This window comes from Pogoniulus pusillus, chromosome 7 (assembly GCF_015220805.1).
Source record: "Pogoniulus pusillus isolate bPogPus1 chromosome 7, bPogPus1.pri, whole genome shotgun sequence".
NCBI lineage: Eukaryota > Metazoa > Chordata > Aves > Piciformes > Lybiidae > Pogoniulus > Pogoniulus pusillus.
The window spans coordinates 8,916,269-8,940,740 of NC_087270.1; the positions used below are offsets into that span (position 1 = coordinate 8,916,269).

At 39.3% G+C, this 24,472-nt stretch overlaps 1 protein-coding gene across 3 annotated transcripts in view; it reads right to left on the reverse strand.

Annotated features, from left to right (window-relative positions):
• MCPH1 (microcephalin 1) overlaps positions 1-24,472 on the reverse strand; it is a 128,861-nt gene that overhangs the window by 86,435 nt on the left and 17,954 nt on the right. The window contains exons 9-12 of one of the 3 annotated variants that reach the window (XM_064145848.1): positions 19,993-20,105; positions 13,555-13,592; positions 11,260-11,422; positions 3,309-3,386 (exon numbers count right to left, since the gene is read on the reverse strand). In XM_064145848.1, coding sequence (XP_064001918.1) covers positions 3,309-3,386; positions 11,260-11,422; positions 13,555-13,592; positions 19,993-20,105 — 392 coding nt within the window. The remainder of the gene's footprint in view (positions 1-3,308; positions 3,387-11,259; positions 11,423-13,554; positions 13,593-19,992; positions 20,106-24,472) is intronic. The other 2 variants (XM_064145846.1, XM_064145847.1) reach the window with 2 other exon arrangements.

Here is a 24,472-nt window from a genome sequence, read left to right on the forward strand (position 1 = left end):
TGATCTGAATTCAATTAAAACTAATGTAAGTCAACATGCATCATCTGAAGAGCTGCAAAAAAATCTTCACTGTATTTAAGGTTGCTGTTTTCTATTGTATTGTTTCCTCTACCAAACTTGTAAGGATACAGCTATTGCAAACAAGCAAATAAATACAAAGCCTTCATGAACTTCTAAGAGATGCATTAAAGAACAAGTCTGGCAGACAGCCATCAAGCTAGTAATGGAGTCAGACCTACCAAGAAGCACATGACATAAGAGAGACTGAGAGAGGTGGCTTTTTCAGCCTGGAGAAGTGGAAGGGAGGTCCTAATGCTGTCCACAACCACCTGATGTAGGACACAGGGGACAGAGCCAGCCACTTTTGGAGGTACAGTACAAGAGGACAAGAGGCAGCAAACTTTTCTTTTCTTGAAGACCTCCAGGGACAGTGCCTCCACCACCTTCCTGGAATGGGCTGCCCAGGGAGGTGGTTGGAGGCACTGTCCCTGGAGGTGTTCAAGAAAAGACTGGATGAAGCACTTAGTGCCATGGTCTAGTTAACTGGCTAGGGCTGGGTGCTAGGTTGGACTGGATGATCTTGGAGGTCTCTTCCAACCTGGTTGATTCTATGATTCTATGACTCTAAACACAAGTTGGAATTGTGGAAAATTGCTTTCCTTGTTTAATTTATTCATTTATTACCTTTGGGGTAGTCTGGACAAGACCCTTGGAGCAGAGCATTCAATTAGAGAAGCAAAGGTCCCTTCTATATCTTGTGATTTTATGACATCTAATAGAAATGCTGAGTCTAGAGGACTATTTCCTCATGAAAGGTGCCACTTCCCATGGCAGAGCATTGATTAGGTGATCTTTAGTGTCTCTTCCAACGCAAACCATTATATGAATGAATCAGATAATTAAACAAAAAGTAAATGCTCACAATATCTGATATATATTTAAGGAAAAAAACTTCTTTAAAAACCATGATGGAATCTGGCACAGTGGGAATGCTCAACCTGGCAAAGGAAAATGGCACTAACTTCTTGTTGACATTAACCATCATCATTTAAGTAAGAAAACACTATATGACGAGAATGATTAAATATTGCATGGCTGGTTTTGGTTTGCTGAGAAAAAAGATCTTTGTAAGGTTTGAGGCTTTTTAGATGACTTCTGGGAAACTGATTGAAGATACTGATGTAGATCCTGAATCCCTGAATGGATCAAATTGCTTAATGAGACCTTTTTTTTTTCAGTATAAAGGAGTAATTTATAAAGACAAATGCAAAATCTTAGAATATGTTTTTAAGTGACATTTTATCTAAATGACATTGCATGACTTAAAACTGCAAACTGAAATGAAGTGAGAGGAGGACATTTTGGAAGGAATGCAGTAACAGGAGAAAGAAGGCTGCAACAGCTTCTTTGGACTTGGTACAAACAATTTAAATGTAACAGCAAGATAACCCTTTCTTTTAATTCCTTCCTGTAACCAAATAAACAATATATAAAACTAGAATGCACTTCTATTTTTTCCTGTATACTTAAGAAGTAGAAGTAACATGGAAAGAAAGGGGATACAAGCATAATTAATGTTCAAATAATAATCATATCTTTACAAATAAGATATCTGGTACAGTAAGAAACCAGAATGATTCCAGAGGGAAATGACTGGAAGGATAATGGAAAGATCACCTTGCCCTCTGAAAGAAAAGCTTACTATAAACAAGCAATTCAGGTTCTAAGCACAACCATAACCTCCCTCAATTTTATCTTCTCACCATCTCTCAAGCCTTCCTTACTTCTGCTTTAGGAATAAAAATTGCTAGCAGAATCTAAGAAACAACTCCAAAAGAAATCCCTTCCAAAAAATGTACTTTGTTATTAAACAAGGTAGTCTGACATGAAAAAGAAAACTCAGAACAGCCTAATCTGAAGTATTGTGTCCTTCCTTCACACAAATACAGAAAAGAAGGAGAAAAACAACATGCTTATTTTAGAAACTAAGTGAAAAAGGCTCATTAAGGGCTAGTTTCAGAGTAACTTTGTTTCCCTGCACTTTGACAACTGACAACTTATGAAATAAAGTCTCCACATCAAACAGGTAAATTTACATAAACTACAGATTTAGAAGGAATGTTGAAAGTAAGTTTGTGACAGTTAATAAAATCACAGTAAAAAGTTCAGCCCCCATTAAATGTTCTTTCTTCAACCCCCACTGTAGCTCTGAGAAACAACCAGCAGATGACAATACACTTAACCAGCGGTCACAAGAGAAACTGAGAAACCTCTTCTCAGCAAAACTGTTAGAGTGCTAGGCTAGTAACCTAGTAACCTGCTAAAATTCTACTTGTTTTAAAACCAGAGCAAAAAACTACAGTTTAATCCATTGTAACACATGGGGTGCAAACAGAGGCAGGTCTGCACAGACAGACCATGCCCCCACAGACATACTTCTGCACAATTCAGTACTTTGAGAATAATCACTGAACACAGCAAAACGCTTCATTTTACCTACTTAATAGTTTTGGAAGCCCACAGAATTTTTCCCGTTTTTCCATTACCCAAGTGATTTCTGGACTGAAAATATTGAATCCATGGCCTGAATAATCTTTCTGTTAGGTGTTAACATGCCTCTCCCATTTATACACAAGCATAGATAGAAACAAATGATAGCACAAAAACCTAAAGGATATTTATACTTAAATAAGAAAGTAGTTTGTTCAGACATTAATTGGTGGATCAATTTTTTTTGCATTTGACCAAAGTTTTTGCACACACTTCAAAAAGTACTGGAAGGAGAAACTAAATCACAGTATCACAGTATCACAGTATCATCAGGGTTGGAAGAGACCTCACAGATCATCAAGTCCAACCCTTTACCACAGAGCTCAAGGCCAGACCATGGCACCAAGTGCCATGTCCAATCCTGCCTTGAACAGCTCCAGGGACGGCGACTCCACCACCTCCCCGGGCAGCCCATTCCAGTGTCCAATGACTCTCTCAGTGAAGAACTTTCTCCTCACCTCAAGCCTAAATTTCCCCTGGCACAGCCTGAGGCTGTGTCCTCTTGTTCTGGTGCTGGCCACCTGAGAGAAGAGAGCAACCTCCTCCTGGCTGCAACCACCCTTCAGGTAGTTGTAGACAGCAATAAGGTCACCCCTGAGCCTCCTCTTCTCCAGGCTAACCAATCCCAGCTCCCTCCTCACAGTGTTTGCCTTTTTTTTTCCTGGGAGGCCTTCTCGTTCACAAAACCAATTTCGATGGCAAATCATTTCCAGACAAACAAAAGAAAGTTCACAAGCTTAAAGAGACATTAAACTTACAGGAGCTGCAGGGAAGCTGGATGAAAGCTCATATGGTTCCTCTGAGATCCAATGGCCTGATTCTAGAGACTGCAGAACCTAAAATGAATGAAGTGGGAAGTTGAACTCTTTGTTTCTGCAACAGCAAACTCTTTGCATAAGTAATTAGTTCAAACAGTTGGTTTGATAATTCCATTTATCCAGTGAATCAAATGGTGCACTGAAAAAGCAAGCAAGCAGAAAACTGTACAACTGAAACACAGCATTAAAATACTGAAGTTACATTCTGACACCAAACATCCACAAATTCAACAACTGTACACTAGTCACAGAATGGCAGAGGCCTCTGAGATCATCTAGGCCAGCTTAGAACCTAACGCCACATCAGCTAAACCATGCCACCAAGTGCCACAGCCAATCTTTTCTTACACACCTCCAGGGGTGGTGACTCCACCACCTCCCTGGGCAGCCCATTCCAGTGCCTGATCAGCCTCTCCATGAGGAAGTGCTTCTTAACAGCCAACCTAAAACTCCCCAAGCGCAGCTTCAGGCCATGCCCTCCTGTCCTGCCACAGGTTGCCTCAGAGAAGAGCCCAACTCTCACCTTAGTACAGCTTCCTTTCAGGTAGTTGTAGAGAGTGATAAGGTCCCCTCTAAGTCTCCTCCAGGCTGAACATCCCCAGCTCCCTCAGCCCTTCCTCATATAACTTTCCCTCCAGCCCCTTCCCCAGTCTTGTTACTCTCCTCTGGACGTGCTCCAGCACCTCAAATCCTTCCCGCGGTGAGGGGCCCAGAGCTGCACACAGTGCTCAAGGTGAGGCCTCACCAGTGCTGAGTACAGGAGCAGAACTACGTCCCTGGTCCTGCTGGCCACACTATTCCTGATGGAAGCCAAGATGCCATTGGCCTTCTGTGCCACCTGGGCACGCTGCTGGCTCATGTTCAGCACTCCCAGGTCCCTCTCTGCCAGGCCACTCTCCAGCCACTCATCCCCCAGGCTGTAGTGCTGCATGGGGTTACTGTAGCCAGCCAAAGTGGAGGACTCTGCACTTGGCCCTGCTGAATCTCATACTGTTGGCCTCAGCCCATTGACCCAGCCTGTCCAGGACCCTCTGCAGCACCTTCCTACCACCTATCTGTCTCCCAGCTTGGTGTCATCTGTAAATTTACTGACAGGAGACTCGATCCCCTCATCCAGGTCATCAATAAAGTTGCTGAATAGAAATGGGCCCAGTAATGATCCCAGGGGCACAGCACTGGTCACTGACACCAAGTGGATGCAGCACCATTCACAGCCACTCTCTGAGCCCGAATTAAAGTCAGCAAATAGCACATCAAACCTAACAATAAGAGTTAAGCACATTAATAAATCAATGGCCTTAGAAAAACATTCAAAAGCTAACAATGGATTCCTGTGTTTAAGTCAAGAAAACTACAGCAGCAACAAAGACTTCAACTTAGGATTTGAAGTTGTACATTTTAAGGCATTGTCTGTGTCTTTTATTTATGATTTACAATATGAATATTGACATCTATTAGCTTCCACTGGGCCAAGAAAACAGTAACTTCAAATACAGCTCCTAGAGATGTGCTGCATGACAATAATTTCTTCATGCATAATCTTGAACTGGAGCAGATGCACCATGCTGTATAATGTGTACATCGTGTCCTTGCCGTACCAAAACAATGTTTGTACCAAGAGTAACTGGCAAATAACCCAAATGGATTAAAATATAAGCCCCAAAGATTGGTTATGATTAAGTAATCCCATTCCAGATCAATTTTACAGTGGAAAACTCTATCAATCCTTGCAGTATTTACAGAATTTTGTTTAGAAACATCAATTTTGTTTATCTTAACAAAAGATGGATTAATGGTTGTCTATCACGGTCCTGGAATTAAGTACAAAGGCATTGTATCTATTTGCCTTGTCTATTAGATACAGAGTTCAGGAACAGATCCTGCAGTAAATAATTAGGTCATCAATGACTAAAACATTCACTTATCATGAATGCAAAGTTAAGAGGTCTCCATTCCAAGTTTGCTTCTGGCTTTGGTACAGTGTATTTTCATAGCAACACTACAAAAAAAACCCAACAACTTCAAATTCATGTAGGGCAAAAGCAAGTTATGATTTGCAATATTATTCTTGAGTAAACTAATTTTTCTTTTTAAGTCATATCTTCATATTCAACAGTTCTTCAGTTCTTTCTCTTCTAAGAAAAACTGAAATAGTCCAGACTATATAGGCATTTATATTGAGGAGCAGTTATCTATGAGTTTTCAAGTCTGCAGTTAGAAGACATTTAGCTTAAAATGCAATTACAAAGCAGTATGGTAGGGACAAAACATGAATGCTGGATATAGGAATATCAGAAGTTAGAAAAAACAGCTGATAACATTGAGATGTTAAGAACATAGCAGTTTCTAGTAGAATGCAGTCTTGATGGTCATGGAGCATCCAAGAAAGAAGTAAGGAGTGAAGAGGAGCAGCTTAATTTTTCTCTCTAATGCCTTCCACCTTAAAGAATGTTTTCTTTTGGCTTTGGACTCTAAAATCAAGTTGATCAATCTTCTCTTACTGTATCCCCAAGCATGTACTATTTTGTTTAATTCAGTATCAGTCAACCTCTATGGTCTTGACCTCCAACAAAATACTCTCTAGGTTATACAGTCCTAAGGGTAGCTTGGTGCAAAGTTATCCTTTGCACATCATACAATCACAGAAAGATCTGAGTTGGAAAGGATCTTAAAGACCATCTAGTTCCAACCCCCTGCCACAGGCAGGGACACCTTAGCTATGCTATTTCACTCACAGTATACAAAAAATTTATGTCACACAAGTTCTCAAGGGTCTGAAAACACACTGACTAGTCATTAAGGCCTCTTACCCAAACGGCTAGCACAGTGAACAGTAATATGGCATTTGTACCTAACTAGCTCATATTGAAAGATGCAAATGGCAGTGCTAGGAAGAGTAAATGCCTAATCACTAATTTCCTATTTCTCTAATATCCATCTCTGAAAAGATCATTCCAAGTTTCTCAGAAGAAGGAAAAAAAAAATATTGCAGCCTAAATTTAATAATAAATGTTACTAGTCAAAAGATAGAGGTGAATATTTCAGATGCTGAAAAACATCTCCCAAAAGACAATCACTACTGCTCAAAATGATTAAAAAATGCTACTGATTTCTCCAGACTCATCACAGCATCAAAAGCAACTCAAAGGACTCAGCTTTGAAGCATTATTAAAAGTAAAATATTTTGCTTAAATGAAATTCTCCTGACTCATTTTCTACAGAACTCCTTGTGACAGTCAAGTAAGGCTTCAGCTTTCTCTTCTCTAATGTAGTCACTTAATTTTGCCATTTTTTTAACTCAAACTTTTGGCAGTGACACAGTTACAAGTAATACATTAACACTCTTTCTTGAGAATCATAGAATCAACCAGATTGGAAGAGACCTCCAAAATCATCCAGTCCAACCTATCCCCGAGCCCTAGCCAGTCAACTAGACCATGGCACCAAGTGCCTCAGCCAGGCTTTGCTTGAACACCTCCAGAGATGGTGACTCCACCACCTCCCTGGGCAGCCCATTCCAGTGCCAATCACTCTCTCTGTGAAGAACTAGCAGACTGAGAAATCACTAAACAAAAACATCCAAAGCAATATTTTCTTTTAGTGAAATAAATTACTTAATTACTTGAGGGATATTTATGTACAAAGTGTAGTCAGCCTCAGTGAAAATTCAAGCATAGTTCTAGAAGTTAAAAATAGCAGTGCTCAGAGATAAGCAGATACTATAAGACTAAACAAATTTATGATCTGGGGAGCTGAATTATGAAGTTTCTTTCTAATTCCTTCTCATGCAATTCTCTTAGGGACTTTAGAACTTTGTCTAAATAGCAACTCAATCAAAAGAGTAGAGACAGCTTCAGCATTTGATCCAATAATATTTACAGGAACAAGCTAATCCTTGGAGCAATTCCATTTAATGCAATGGTATTACACAAGGGACATGGCTAAGTGATGAGTCTAAAAGATAGCCTGTTAGACAGCAGGACAAAAACTGGAATAGCTACTAGCCAATATTGGTCTATTAAGACCAATTCACCACAGATTGTTTCATATAAGTGCAGTGCATAAAATGGGTAAAAAAATTCATTGTTTCATATAAGAGCAGTGGATAAAATGGGCAAAAAAAATCATTGTTTCATATAAGTGCAGTGCATTAAATGGGCAAAAGAATAATTGCTTCATCTAAGTGCAGTGCATAAAATGGGCAAAAAAATCATTGTTTCATATAAGTGCAGTGCATAAAATGGGCAAAAAAATCATTGTTTCATATAAGTGCAGTGCATTAAATGGGCAAAAGAATAATTGTTTCATCTAAGTGCAGTGCATAAAATGGGCAAAAAAATCACTGTTTCATATAAGTGCAGTGCAAAAAATGGGAAAAAAAATCGTTGTTTCATGTAAGTGCAGTGCATAAAATGGGCAAAAAAGTCATTCTTTCAGATAAGTGCAGTGCATAAAATGGGAAAAAAGAATCATTCTTTCAGATAAGTGCAGTGCATAAAATGGGCAAAAAAATAATTATTTCATATAAGTGCAGTGCATTAAATGGGCAAAAAAATAATTGTTTCATCTAAGTGCAGTGCATAAAATGGGCAAAAAAAATCATTGTTTCATATAAGTGCAGTGCATGAAATGGGCAAAAAAATTCCAAACCAGCAATTGCCAGAATGCTTATTATCCAAACACTGCCTTTGGTACAGGAACAGGGAATTGTTTTACTTGATTTTTATGGCAATCTTCATCTTTAGCTGTCTTAGGAGTTATTTTAAGCTTCTTCTGAAGGAAATGCACCATTTTCAAGTTTGACTACTCTGTTAGGAGAAAACAACATAGAGCAAATATGATGTTATTTGTTTAATACTCCATACAAAACTAGGTGTGGGTAGATATTTCAATGTATTTAATTCTGCCTGTGTTTAGCCCTTATCTGGGGCTAAACTACTGCAGTTACTTTGACACTCGATGACCCTACCCTAGCAGAGAAGGGGGGTCCATCATTTACCAGCAGTCCTGGCTAACCAGGGAGATCCCAGATGACTGGAGATTGGCACATGTGACACCCATTTACAAGGGCCAGAAGAAGGACCTAGGGAACTACAACTAGTTCTGACCCAAAGTGACAGAAATCCAACAGCATCCCAGCCCATATCAAGAATAGTGAAGCCAGAAGGATTAGAGAAGTCATCCTGTACTCATCACTGCTGAGACCACACCTTGAGTACTGTGCTCGGTTTTGGGCCCCTCACTACAAGAGATGCTGATGCCATGTCCAGAGAAGGGCAAGAAAGCTGGTGAAGGGCTGCAGATCAGTCCTTTGAAGAGCAGCTCAGACAACCTGGATTCTTTAGTCTGGAGAAGAGGAGGGTGATGGGAGACCTTATTTACCTCTGCAACCACCTAAGAGGAGGTTGTATTGAGGTGGGAGTTGGCCTCCTCTCCCTAGTATCAAGTGACAGAACAAGAGGAGACAGTATCGAGTTGCACCAGATTGAATATTGGCAGTTTCTTTACTGAAAGAGTGGTCAGGCATTGGAACAGGCTGCCAAGGCAGGTGGTGAAATCACCATCCCTGGAAGCATTCAAGAAATATGTAGATATGGCACTCTGGAGCATGGTTTAATGGTCATGGTGGTGTCAGGCTCTTCTTAGAGGTTTTTTCCAACTGAAACAATTCTATAATTCCATCAGGAAATAGACAGAAAACCCACAGGTTGAAATAAAAATGGATCTAATGAAATGGTCAAGTTAAAACCAAATTAATATCAATGTCAATACAAGATATATAAAACTATACTCAGCCCAGCAAAAGTGCAGTGGTGACAATACCCAGGAAGGAAGTCCTTAAGAGCAGGAGAGCTGCAGGAACAGGGTGAGGATAAGGCTGAGCAGGAGGTCAAAATGAAAGGCTCCCCTCTCCTCAGCACATTTCCCTCTTCACACTGAGTCTGATGCTCAGGGTCTGGTATAGAGCTGTGAGCCAGTGCAGGTCAGCTGACTCAGAACTGCTAATGGCCTGCAGCCCATGGCTGGCTGGAGATTCTGCCCCAACAAAACTGGGACATGCTCATAAATGCACAGAATTGTATAACAGCTGAGGCTGGAGTGGACCCGTGGTTGTCTTGTCTAAGCCCACTGCTCAAGTGTCCTTTATTTAGAGGGATCTTAAGCACCAAGAACTTCTGAAGGATACTATAGCAACTCCTTCAGATGACTCATGCATATCATGTAGGATAAGCTTTGCACTGCTAAGTGAGACATCTTGAAAACAAAAAGGCAATGGGAATTTATTTTGTTTTCAGCCCAAAAGCTAAACTGTAAATTATTCATAAGAAAAAAATGAAACCAAGTAAATTATTCTACAAAAGTTCTCTATAAGACAAAGGGCTATTTTCATATAAATTCCAAATGCTATGTTTTATAGCTCTGGAAACATGAAGGAAGATTAATGTCAGGTTGACTGGTTAATCTCTTTTATAACAATGAGAAATTGAAGTGGTTTAACTCTGGACTGACAGATAACCCTGAGCTGGCCCACCCAGCCATTGCCCACTCCCTGCCCCAGCAGCATGTGGAAAAGAATTGGATAGCCAAAAGCAAGGAAAAAATCCACTTTATGGGTTAGTAAGTGAAGGAGAAAAGAAGTTAGAAAAACACCAGATGATGTGCAAGTAATAATTTCCACCAACAAATCAATGCTCAGCCAAGCATTGGCTGCTTTGGGAAAACTCCTACTATATTTATATCTAAATGCAAAGTCATATGGTATGGAAAAAAATCTCTTCACAACTTCTTATACACCCACAGCCCACTTGCTGCAAAGACCCTGATGCCTGTGTAAACACTGTTTAGCAATGGCTGAAACTTTGGTGTGTTATCAACATTGTTTTGGTCACCAGTTTAAAATACAGCACTATACAGGCTCCATATCAGCCAGACTCAGTACAGCAAGTCATGATTATCTTGTCTTTACAGTAACAGTCTGGTAACTGTAGGTGGTTGTCAACAGGAAATTTTGAGGCTATTACAGTGGTTATTTGATCTGGATGTCTGCAAACATTTCTGTAAACTACAAAGTCTCCAAACTACTCATCTACAAATAGCTCCCCTCACTCTTTTTTCCTGGTTTAAAGTTTTTCCACTATGCATCAAAATATCTAACAACTGCCCTTCATTTTCACCAATCATAGAATTGTAGAATCAACTAAGTTGGAAGAGACCTCCAGAAGGAGCTGTGCTCTCAAAGTTGTCCAGCCAGCCAGTAACAGGATCATAGAATCAACCAGGTTGGAAGAGACCTCCAACATCATCCAGTCCAACCTAGCACCCAGCCCTAGCCAGTCAAATAGACCATGGCACTAAGTGCCTCAGCCAGGCTTTGCTTGAACACCTCCAGCGATGGTGACTCCACCACCTCCCTGGGCAGCCCATTCCAATGCCAATCACTCTCTGTGAAGAACTTCCTCCTAACATCCAACCTATACCTCCCCCGGCACAACTTGAGACTGTGTTCCCTTGTTCTATTGCTGGTTGCCTGGGAGAAGAGACCAACCCCCACCTGGCTACAGCCTCCCTTCAGGTAGTTGTAGACAGCAATGAGGTCCCCCCAAGCCTCCTCCAAAATACTGAGGCAATATAGAACTACTTTTGTTAGATGAAATACTGAAAGACTGCAAATCATGGTAACAGAGCTTTACACAGAAAAACTGCCACTAGTCAAATTCTCTCTAGGTAAGCCTGAACATCTGACCATTCCACTACTGCATGCAGAATGGACACAAACATGGTTACATGGTTGATCTTTCAGCCACCAAAAAATAAGTTTCACTTATTCCATAGTAAAACTAAAAAAAAAAAAAAAAACCCAAACCAAACAAAAAACCAAACCACTTCTTACCCATTCAAAAGAAACAATCCAACACCCACGAGCAATTCCCAGCAAAATATTTAAGGTACGCCGAGGAGCTCCTGCAACTACATGACTTGTTGTTTCACACACATCATCTGAGAATAAGAAGTCTCCAAGTTTATTCACTGCTTGAATGACTATCTCTTGATTCCTAAAGAGAAGATAAAAAAGCCCACACCAGACACTGTTGACTGGATATGCAGAATGATGAAATCATAGATGTACAATACAAATTAAACTCGCCTCATTTCTTTCCTTACTAACAACTTCTTATCCTTTTCTCTCTACCCATTTGGCAGCCCTAAATTCATTAGCCTTTCCACAGAGTCCAAACAGACCCTTTTGTGTCATCACACAATCATATCTGCTTGCACATCAAAGCTTTTTTTGTCTCCCAGATGTATCTTGTCTGTTTAAATACAAGCTTTTGAGTCAGGAATTATCTAAGACACTTTGTGTACAACGCCTGGCACAACACAGCCTCATACTTGGTTGCTTTTGTAGTGCTATCAAAAAGGTATTACCAGGAAATGTAAACATTTAGACACAGGACTCTTCAGAGTGTTTCATTATGAAGTACCAGAGTTGCAGCATCTGAATAAACTGCTGTGTTTAAATTTAGAGAGAGAAGTCCTAAAGTTCTGGCTTGCTACCTATACATCTGTTCCAGTTACAAATTCACTTACCCTTAAATACAATTTCAAATTAATACATACATTTAAATATAAAACCCAGAATGGCCACCTAAAACTGGAATTCTAATTTGAGTTCTCTACATAGCTAGACAGAAGCACATCAATGTATCTTCATAAAAACAGTGAAATCTTAGGATCATTAGTGAAAAGCTCTCACATGAGAACAATTTACTCTTATATATCATTACTATAAATGACCATCAAAGATTGAAAGTGAAAGCCCAGTTTCAATGTCCTCTGGGGTTACTTCATTCTCACTACATTTCACTCCAAAGAAAGTAACTCTCTTAAAATTCCCAAAATATCCCAGCTAAAACAAACACTGCTTAGAGGAATGCTAACAAAACTGCAAAACATTATTCACAGACAACATAGCAATCTATTTGTTAGGGAGTTTCAAAGAAAGAAATGAATTGTTAAAGAGAGGATAGCAAATTCACTTCGTACTTAAGCCAAAAGGTGATACTTATGTAGAAACACTTACATTTAAAAATTATCAATCCACAGACCCTAACACCAGTGAGAATTCTGGCCTTGCTTAAACAGCTTTGAATGTTACTAGAAAGTTCTTCCCAGAGAGAGTGATTGGCATTGGAATGGGCTGCCCAGGGAGGTGGTGGAGTCACCATCCCTGGAGATGTTCAAGCAAAGCCTGGATGAGGCACTTAGTGCCATGGTCTAGATGACTGGCTAGGGCTGGGTACTAGGTTGGAGTGGATGATCTTGAAGGTCCCTTCCAACTTGGTCTATTCTATTCTATTCTGTTCTATTCTGTTCTATTCTGTTCTATTCTATTCTATTGTATTCTATTCTATTCTATTCTATTCTATTCTATTCTATTCAATATTTACTGTTTGATTATATGGGTTTCAACTTGACACAGCCTAGAAATCAATGTTTTTGCAACACTGCAACCAAAGGTGCTGGCCCTGCCTGCTCAGGGGATACTTTTCAGTGCTCAGCCTGAACCTTTCTTTTAATTCTTATGTTTATGCAAAATTGCTTAGAGTGAGAGGAAAAGATTCTGTTTTACAAGAATTGAAAGATTGTGCCAGAAAATTAACAACTCTCCCTCCAAATATGCAGTAGCAGCTGCATCTAATGTTGTGAAACTAAGTGGCAAAAAAGCCTCTAATTGATATTTCTTCATCAACTATTTATATAAAAGAAAACATTTTTAACTGATGTTTCAGATTATGACCTTTGAAATAGAAATAATTATAACACGTGGCAAAAAAAGCTAAGTCTTGGGCTAAAATCATTTACTACATAGAATTTATTTTCACATTTTCTACAGAAAAATTCAAACCTTGCTTAAGATTTTAGTTTGATTGCTCTAATGTCCTCTTGTGCTCACCTACAGAACAACTACTTCAGTCCACATCGTAGCAACACAAAATATACAGAGCCTATCCAGACAGCAATGATATACACATATACACATGTATGTATGTGTTTCTATCTAGATTACAGGATGAAATAAACTATTTTAACATGCAACCCAAAGATAAATTAAGTTTTGTATAGACATAAAAAGATTATCAATGTTCAGTGTGATGGCCAGAGAGTAAAAGTGTTTAATACTTACTCAGAAGACATACTTGTCATAACCATTGTCCTTGTGGGCTAGATGGAAGAGATAAGACAATATATAAAACTGAAAACTTTTTCCCTTTGAAAAAAATCTTAAATTAGAAATTGTTCCATTAAGAGGAATAAACTACTTCATAATTACAGTATTATCTGTAGATGAGGTTGAAGTAATTAACACACACAGTACAAGTATTAAGCTTTGAGGATAAGGAAGGAAGCGAACCCCTTTATCACATCTGGCATCTAAGCATCCAATATAACAGAAGACAGGAATGCAAGTTTTCATTAGCACCAACAGGAAGCAAAGGTTTTTCTAGTCTGGGATGGCACAGAAAAAAAAAAGCCAAGTATTTGTCTTCTACTTTATCCTTCTCATCAGGCAGAAAGGAAAAAGCAGCTTAACTTCCACAAAGAAAACCTGCAATTTAAAATGAGTCCAGATTCTTTCAAAACAAATGCAGAAACTGGCTGAGATGCTGCAGCAACCAAAGCATATTTACTGTAAAGTATAATTCCACTAATTTTCTTTTTATAACATAGTTTTTAAACATTAGGGTGGTTTTTTTTTTTTACAACTTCAAAATTTTAAGTCCAGGTTTTAAAGTAAACATTTTTGCACCCCTCTCTGAGTAATTTAATATACAAAAGAAATAGCATCCTTAAAGAAGCAATTCTAGGACACCATAGAAAGCAACACTCTATTCCCCTACAATGCACTCCCATAGGTTAGGAGTGTTTGACCAATACTGACTTTAAATAAGCATTTTAAGAATCAGTATTGTAGAAGTCAGGAGAGGAAGAAGTATCATAGGCTGGATTTTAGGAGGAAGTTCTTGCCAGAGAGAGTGATTTGCCATTGGAATGGGCTGCCCAGGGAGGTGGTGGAGTCACTGTCCCTAGAGGTGTTCAAGCAAAGCCTGGATGAGGCACTTAGTGCCATGGTCTAGTTGACTGGATAGGACTGGATGCTAGGTTGGCCTGGATGATCTTCAAGGTCTTCTCCAACCTGGTTGATTCTATGATTCTATTATTCATTTTAGTGAACATGAATTTCAGCAGTATCAGAGAAATAAATAACTGAATATAACACAGAATTATAAAATCACAGAATGCATTGAGCTGGAAGGTACTGTTAGAGGTCATCTAGTCCAGTATAAGAGGTAAGAAAAGATTCTGAAAATCTTAAGTAAATATTCTTAAAGAAGCAATTCTAGGACACAGTAGAAAGCAAAACTCCATTCCTCTACAATGCACTCCCATAGGTTAGGTGGTTTTGCCCAATACAGACTTTAAATAAGCTTCTTAAGAATTAGTATTGTAGAAGTCAGGAGAGGAAGATGTATCACTTTAGTGAACTTGAATTTCATCAGTATCAGAGAAATAAATAAGTGAATATAATGCATTGAGCTGGAAGGTTCTGTTAGAGGTCATTTAGTCCAGTATAAGATATAAAGTAAATACTCTCAAAGAAGCAATTCTAGGACACCATAGAAAGCAATGCTCCATTCTCCTACAACGCACTCCCATAGGTTAGGAGTGTTTGCCCAATACAGACTTTAAATAAGCTTCTCAAGAACCAGTACTGAAAAGTCAGGAGAGGAAGAAGTATCATTTTACTGAACATGAATTACTAATGAGACCACTACTTTTGCCAAACATAGGTCAGAAAAAAAGGAGCATTACTATAAACCAAGGCCAGAGCAGGCTGAGATTTTACATCTGCTTCTTCAGCTTCAGAGCATAAATGTTTGGTAACAGTTCCTTAATAGGTTATCTATAGGAAACTGAAAACACTGGATCCACACAAGCTAGGAAACCTGCAGCCTGTCCTGACATTACCCTGCACACTCAGCTTTTATGCTAGGACACATAACATACGAGATGGTACAGTCACTGTTTTTGCCACATTTTTGTCAGTACACTTTGAAGTGATTCAAAGACTTAAGAGTGCAGAAAGATGCACACGAATAGGTACGACCTGGAAAACATTTAATTTCTTCCAAACTATTATTTCATTAGCATTCAAGCTTGCTTATTTTTTGCAAGTTAGAGGTCATTTACTGACAGCATTTTTTTTTGCCTCAGTAAGACCAGTGATATTCTTTAGTTACTAAGCAGAAAACTTAGCCAAACTAGGTTTTACTTTCCAGCTGCATATTTTTCATGTTAATTGCTTTCCCCTCTTGCAATGCAATTTTTCTTCTATGCTCTATGTGTCTGTTTTATTTTACATCTTGCTTTTATTGAAAAAAAAGGTTAAAAAAATGTATTAGCATTTTCTTTCCTGACCAGCAAAAAGACATCTGGTGAGCATCACTCTGAGTTCTAATACACATTTGTAGCAGGATTCTTATTAATAAAACACTAGAAAGGTGGTATTAAGCTAACTGGTCCTTTTATTTATCATTAATCTTCAAATCCTGCAGAGTTACATATCTAAATCAGAACACACTTGTTTCTGAATTGTTAGGGCTGGAATACAGCTGTGTTATAAACAACATGTTTCAGCTTTCCTTTAGATATTTCATAGGAGTGCAGTTGCATTAAGTATCTCTTTAGAACCTGCCAATGACAAGATTTGTCTGCCAAGTGAAATAAAACCCACACGTTTCACTAGCTCAAAAGGAAACAGCAGTTGTAAATCTTCCCAGGACAGAAAAGATGTGATACTTCCTATGTGTTAACTGACCTACACAACAAAAGAGATATTCAACTTTAAAATCCTTCCTTCTAGGTTTGAGCAGGTGTTTCTTGGTGCTGAAGGACAAGAAGAGTGGAATTTCAGGTCAAGAAGCTCCTGAACATGTTTGCAAACCAGAAAGTCAATACTGGGTTTATGTTAAGAAACAAGACTGCAAACCTCAATAAATGCCCTGCTGATAAGACTGTAAGCCACTTGTTGATAAGAGTCAACAATGGGAGTTAAAGCTTTACTGCCCTCTAGTCAATACAGTAAACAACTGAACAATGCTTATTCCAGATTCTGAGGTCCAGCAGCAATATTCTGGTAGGTAGAATAATACTTAGAAAAACCCAAACAGTCATTTTATTTGTAAGAGCTTGAAGGATTATGAATTGATCATACTAGCACACCCATGTATACTTACAATCAACAACTGCTGTTTTCAGCATTTCTAATTCTTTGTAGTAGTAGGAAGTAGTACATCTGTTGAGGAATAAAGTGCTGCAAAATCTTTTCCTATTTAGCATATTGTATATTTCTATTCCTGCTCTACATAGACTTGTTTGTGACCTCATAATTGCATTCTATAAAGACTAAGCCATAAAATGTATCATTGCAATGTAGAAAAGAATGGTGATATTTATGAAATCATTAAAAAAAAAGTTAATGAAGACACATTAACTACTAATAGAATGGAGTTTGTGAAGTCTTTTGTTCAAACCAGTGTGCTAGTTTGAAGCAGGCTAGAATGTTTTGGTGAGAAGAACTAGATCACAGGCTGTGGAAAGAAAAGAGTGGTGATGTCTACTTCACTCACAGTCTTGCTGAAATGTATAGGAACAAGAAACAAAAACATTAGATACCCACTCTCACTGGGGCTGCTGGCTGAGCTGCATCTCTAACCTCACCCTCCATTTTGGGCTAATCCACTTTGCATCCTAACCCCCTGGCCGAATCTCCATTCTTCCTTGGGAATTGAGTAAGGTTGAGAGGGACAGGGGGAAGGTGAAGGGGTGGTTGAGAGCTCCTCCTGGGGACTCAGGTTTCTGGGAGGGCTGTTGTGCTTCTGTATTCCCTTTTACCTTGTCTATAACTGTAGATACTGTAAATATCTGCTTGTATATTGAGCTAAGCTGTAAATATAAGCTTCATTCAATTTCCAGAGATGGCTGAGTCTAGTCTGGGTGATTTCCAAAGTGGGGGGGGGGGGAGGGAACACCCAAACCACCACAATCAGTTTTCAACAATTTCCATGACCTGCAAGACTATCATTTAGAAAGCAGTTCCATAAACTAAAGGATTTCCACCTTACTGAGCCATGCCAGATACCAGCAGGTTTGTGTAAGGTGTTCATTTTTCCAAGAGTTAAAATCCCCTCTCAAAAGAGCATCTTGACCAGCAGTTGCTCTCCTCCTAGTAGTTTCTTATGCCAAGAGGGTAAATAGTTTCAGTTTTGCACTGACTTTTTGCCAAACCAGCTGCAGTCCAGTGGATTGTTTGATTTTCTGCCACGCTGGTTATGACCTCAGCATTGAATTTAACAGTCTATACACAAACTAGAAGAGAACTGTGGTTTATCAGTAACTACAGTTCATTCATAGCACACATGCATACATTCAGCAATGAGGTACTTCTCTCAAGCATGGACATGTTGTGTGTCAAAAGTATGAAGTTCAAACCTATAGGCCAGTTTTATGCATCTACCTTTTTATGCTGCATTTGAGTATGTACAACACACCAAATCTTCCAGGCTTTTGAGGTGGTGGTGGTGTTGTTTGAAAGAAAACACACTAAGGATTCCTGAAAATCTTACTTATCTTCACCCAACATGCCTGCAGCTGCCATTATAAACTGCTCTGCTCTCATTGCTTTTGTTAACTGCTAGTGCAATTGTAGATAACTGTGATTAGGAGTCTTACATGTTGAGTACATAAGCATGCCTAAATAAATAGCATAGATAAGAAAGAAAATGAGTACTCACAATCTAAAACTGTGATATAAAAATATTTGAACAAAGCAATTCTTGATTTTAATTTCAATGAAACACAAGAAACTCAACCTGGACAAGGTTTTGTAGAAAAAAATGCTTAACACAATTGCATGGCAGAGAAATACAGAGTATGCACCTTGATTTATATTACAGAAAGTACAAATGGCAAATTGAAGTAACCACAGAAGTAAACAAGGACTTTAGAAAATACAACCAGGTGTAAGCATTAACCTTGCTTAGAATTATTATGTAGAGAAATAATATATATGGACACATTTAGGAAAAGGTGGACAAATATTTAAGCAAAGTAAAAAGCAATAAGATGCATGCAAGAATTCAATGATAAATTTAATTGAGAGATCACTGGTCCATAGAGATTAATATCCCATCCTTGGCACGTTTGAACAGCCTCTTAAATGCACCTGCTCAGAACTATCACATAAGAGGATCAAATTAATATCCCATCCTTGGGATGTTTGAACAGCCTTGCAAATGCACCTGCTCAGAACTTCCACATAAGAGGATCAAATTAATAACCCATCCTCGGGATGAACAGCCTTGTAAATGCACCTGCTCATAGAATCATAGCATCAACCAGGCTGGAAGAGACCTCCAAGATCATCCAGTCCAACCTAGCACCCAGCCCTAGCCAGTCAACTAGACCATGGCACTAAGTGCCTCATCCAGGCTTTGCTTGAACACCTCCAGGGATGGTGACTCCACCACCTCCCTGGGCAGCCCATTCCAATGCCAATCACTCTCTCTGCCAACAGCTTCCTCCTAACATCCAGCCTAGACTTCCCCTGGCACAACTTGAGACTGTGTCCCCTTGTTCTGTTGCTGGTTGTCTGGGAGAAGAGACCAACCCCCACCTGTCTACAACCTCCCTTCAGGTAGTTGTAGACAGCAATGAGGTCCCCCCTGAGCCTCCTCTTCTCCAGGCTAAACATCCCCAGCTCCCTCAGCCTCTCCTCATAGGGTTTGTGTTCCAGGCCCCTCACCAGCCTTGTTGCCCTTCTCTGGACACCTTCCAGCACCTCAACATCTCTCTTGAATTGAGGGGCCCAGAACTGGACACAGTACTCAAGGTGTGGCCTGAGCAGTGTTGAGTGCAGGGGAAGAATAACCTCCCTCATCCTACTGGCCACATAAGAGGATCAAAAATCTGTGATAAGTCTCTTTGAAACTCCACCCTTATCTGCCAATGAAACAACTGTCTAGTTTATGTCATAGATGTAACTACCTCAGGCATCTTTTTGTGGCTGCATAGAAACAGAATTGTTTTAGTTGGAAAAGACCTCTTTTTCCATCCACATTGGCCTCAAACAGTAATTTAATAGAAAGTAAGAACTTGGCTTTACTTGAACTTGTATGAACCTTTATCCTGCAGAAACATCCATTGGGGATGTTCTGCTACAAAACTAATGAAAAGCTCTACCCTTTTTAGTAACTTCTCCAGAAAGGATAGACATCTTTTCAGGTTACTTCAGTGGGTTTTCAACTAAACCCCGTTCAAGTTGGCCTATCAGCCTCCTTTATGAGTCAACTGGCATGGACTCTGCTACTACAATGTAACCATGGAACTCAAGTTTCTGGTGCATGCATGGGTTTTAACACCATTCACGTAACATTTCAAAGAAATGAGACTCAGAAAAGGTTTTCAAGTGCACAGAGAATGGATTTCTTTCTTGCTACATAAAAAGCAGCTCAGTGATTTCCAAAAAAAGAGCCTAACAAACAGTCTGTGCAGTTAAACTGACCTTTTGAAGTCTTCTTGTTTTCCTGAACCTCCCATTGGGCTTATTTGCTGGTTCATTATAAACTGTGCAAGAGCCATCAGTAACATGACACTCTGAAACTTTGTTTCCATCACCTAGAAACCAAAGTTAAAAACTTGAAATGAAAAATGGGAGTTATGTGAAATGAAACTGTCACCAAGTGTTCTATCACAGCACACACGCATAGCTATGCACAATTAAGATGCCCAAGTTATTGCTCTTCCATTGAATTTGTGTTACAGAAAATCTCAAGCACCTGACCATCTTTTAGTACCTGAACTTGCAAATAAATTGGTTGTAGAACTCCTAGTTTTCAATATTTTGAAACCCCTATGTTAATGTCAGGCAGAGAATCACCTAAATTACTTTCTACTGATTACAAAACTGGCAACTTCTTTGAACATAGAGATATTTAAGTTGGAAGCAGTGGTGGTCAGATTTTTTGCAGTGCTCTCAGTATACACTGTGGTTATCTGCAATGACCTGATGGTCTTCAACATGTTCTCAAAGACCTTTCCAATGCTTTCAGGATACACTGTGGTTATCTGCAATGACCTGATGGTCTTCACATGTTCTCAAAGACTTTTTCAGTGCTTTCAGGATACACTGTGGTTATCTGAAATGACCTGATGGTCTTCAACATGTTCTCAAAGACTTTTTCAGTGCTTTCAGGATACACTGTGGTTATCTGCAATGACCTGATGGTCTTCAACATGTTCTCAAAGACCTTTCCAATGCTTTCAGGATACACTGTGGTTATCTGCAATGACCTGATGGTCTTCACATGTTCTCAAAGACTTTTTCAGTGCTTTCAGGATACACTGTGGTTATCTGAAATGACCTGATGGTCTTCAACATGTTCTCAAAGACTTTTTCAGTGCTTTCAGGATACACTGTGGTTATCTGCAATGACCTGATGGTCTTCACATGTTCTCAAAGACCTTTCCAATGCTTTCAGGATACACTGTGGTTATCTGCAATGACCTGATGGTCTTCACATGTTCTCAAAGACTTTTTCAGTGCTTTCAGGATACACTGTGGTTATCTGCAATGACCTGATGGTCTTCAACATGTTCTCAAAGACTTTTTCAATGCTTTCAGCATACACTGCGGTTATCTGAAATGATCTGATGGTCTTAAACATAGAATCATAGAATCAACCAGGTTGGAAGAGACCTCCAAGATCATCCAGTCCAACCTAGCACCCAGCCCTATCCAAAGACTCTGTAAGCAAATCAAGAAAGCTATTAGGAGGGAAGGATTGTGTGTTCATGCAGGTATTCTATGTTCTATTATTTATTAAAAGCTACTATCCATAAGCATATTTTTAACCTGCCTGCTGAAGAGCACTATTTTGTGGATGAACATCTATTTAGTTCTTTTATAAGCAGTACACTTATGAATCATGTGAAAACTTAGCTTGCTTGCATAAGATGAAAACCTTTGATCTCTTTTGATCAAGGATGTTTTAATTACTGAAGTTTCAAGTAGCTCATTCTTCCAAAACACAATGCTAAGCAGTCTACTTCAGGACATTCATTAATTCATTTCAAAGAAATGCATGAGACTAAAGAAAGTTTAATAATCAGTGATTAAAGTGGCCTAAATTAAGCTCCTCCCAAACATACCTCTGATTACTTTTAGAAAACTCTGAAGGATACTATCTCTGTTTACTAGCCTAACTATATAGATAACTAAGAATATTGGTTTTTTATCTTGAGCTCTGAGATGACAAAACAAATTCCAACAGGGAAAAAAAACCCAAAGCAACCAATCAAATAACAAAACCAACTCACATTACTAACTTTAAAAATTCTGAGTTTTAGTCAAAACTTCATTTCTTCACACTGAAGCTGCAAGTTTCATGTAAATGTACACAGCATTGCAGTAATTTGTGTAATGCAAGTAAACTTGGCTTCCAGGTACTTAATATTTAAGTACTAATTTAACAAAGGAAGCATTAATCACTTAACTATGTGAAAATTATTATTACACTGAGGTCTGTCATCTTCAGTCACTGAGCAGATTGATGGCAAGTAATAGATTTTGCCACACAATTAATGAAGCTAAAACATTTACCTCCTTTTGTCAATTTTAAACTTGTGTTTTGAATGTTAAAAACACACCAACCATGGGACTGCAAATGATGTCAGATCACCTATTCCATTGCTTTAGCCTTTGTAGATGAAGGCAAAACAAGGGCCTGTAGGACCCATCCAGTATTTTGGATTTTTGTTTTGCTTTCTTTGTTTGGAGGGGGAGGTTGGCCTGAATGCTCAGGCTCTGCAGCTCTTTTCCTACTTGACATTAAAGTCTAAGACTTGCATGCTTGGACCTTCTTCCAGCCATGGTCCACACTCATTTGTTCTTCATATCTACAGTAAAATAGGAACAGAAGACAAAGTCTACTACCTCCTCTGATTATTGATTTGGGCATCTTAAGCATGGCATAAATTAGAAGTATTTGCTGCAGTCCAGTTTCTGATGCATACCTCCTGACTACCAGGACTTCCCAGGAACTCTCCAGCTGTTCCATTCTGTAGGTCTGACTCTCTTGTCTATTGTCTGTCTTTCCTTGACTGCTGCTTTTTAAAGCAGGTGCTCAGTCATAAATAAGGGGTTTTCACCTCTAGTAACTTTTACTAGGGTACTTCAGATAAGGTCAACAGAACTCTTTGAAGCAATCCCACCTATTAGTTATCTCTAAATTTAGTTCAAATACACAGCTAACTCATGCCACTCTGGTCCATTAGAACACTAAATTCTCTCCAAAACATTGTTCAGTGACTGGTACCAAAAATCAACAACTGTGACATGCCTCCAAAATATTACAACAAACAAGGCTGACTTTAATTTGTAATTTAAGCTTCTACTCAATCATGGTCATGTCTCACCAGTGCAAAGCCCTGCATCACATTATCTTCAAGATACCATTTGACATTTTCTTCCAATTAAGGCAAACTAACTATGAAGCATGATGAGCTAGTTTTTGGTCACATCAATTAAGTTCAATCAAGTAAAAAAAGCCTTTTAACTGTAGCGTTCTACTTTCATAATATCATAACAAAGTATCACTGAAATTAAGCCTTATCTACTCTTTTGTACTTATCTACAGTTATGGAATCCAAATATGAAGTAAAGCTGAATTTGTCACCACTCCAGATACAGACCACTTAGTAACTTCTGTTGTTGTTACTACCACAGTTATTATTCCAGCACAGGAAAACACCAAGTTTTTGTTATTTGAAACTCAAATTTCAAGTTTTCTGAAAGCTTAGGTGGCTACCAGGTTTCCCAACAGAACAATTTTACCTTGTTTATGTGCTTTAGACAAGTTTCCTCAGGCTTTTGTAAATTTGACTATATGAAAATAATCTACGAGCTCTTCCTCTATTCAGAAATATTTGGCTGGTTTAAATAATGAAGCTTTCTGTGAAGATAAAATAAGGAACCAAGCAAGAAAGTTGTCTTTATTCAGGATTTCTTTCCAAAAAGGACAGAATGTTGATTAAGACCATCATAGAACGTTCTTAGTGAACTTGTCTTTTGCAAGTAAAGGAAATAAGAAGGGACATTAAATCTAAAGTTTTCACATGTGTGATTTTAGCCATAAGCAGTGTTTTCACAGAATCACACAACGGTCAGGGTTGGAAGGGACCTCAAGGATCACTTAGCTCAAATCACCCCTGCCATGAGCAGAGACACCTCACACTAGATCAGGTTGCTCAGAGCCCAAATCAGCTTGGCCTTATAATTGCATCCAGGGATGGAGCTTCCACCATCTCTCTGGGCAACCTTTTCCAGTGTCTCACCGCCTTTTTGGTGAAGAACTTCCTATGTAACCTAAATCTACCTTCCTCTAGCTGGGATCCATGCCCCCTGGTCCCATCACTACCAGACATCCTAGAAATTCCCTCACCAGCTTCTTGCAGGCTCCCTTCAGATATTGGAAGGCCACAATAAGGTCTTCTCTGAGCCTTCTCTTCTCCAACCTGAATCACCCCAACTCTCCCAGTCTGTCCTCATAGGAAAGGTGCTCCAGCCTTCTGATCGTCCTTGCGGCCCTTCTGACATGTTTCAGCACATCCATTATCTTTCTTGTAATAGAGGTTCCAGAACTGGACACAGTACTCCACCAGGTGGGGACTAGAGTGGGAGAAGCATCTGTCTCAACCTGCTGGCCACACTTCTCTCGCTGCAGCGCAGGACACCGTTGGCTTCTTCAGCTTCAAGCGTACGCTGGCAGCTCATATTATGCTTCTCATCTACCACCACCTCCAGGTCCTTTTCTTCAGGGTTGCTCCCAAGCCAGTCACTGCCCAGACTGTATCAGTAACTGGAATTGTCCAGATCCAGATGTAGGACCTCATGAGACCGGCACAGGCACATCTGTCCAGCCTGTCAAGGTCCCTCTAGATGGCATTCCTTCCCTTCAGCATGTCAGCTGCACCACAGAGCTTGG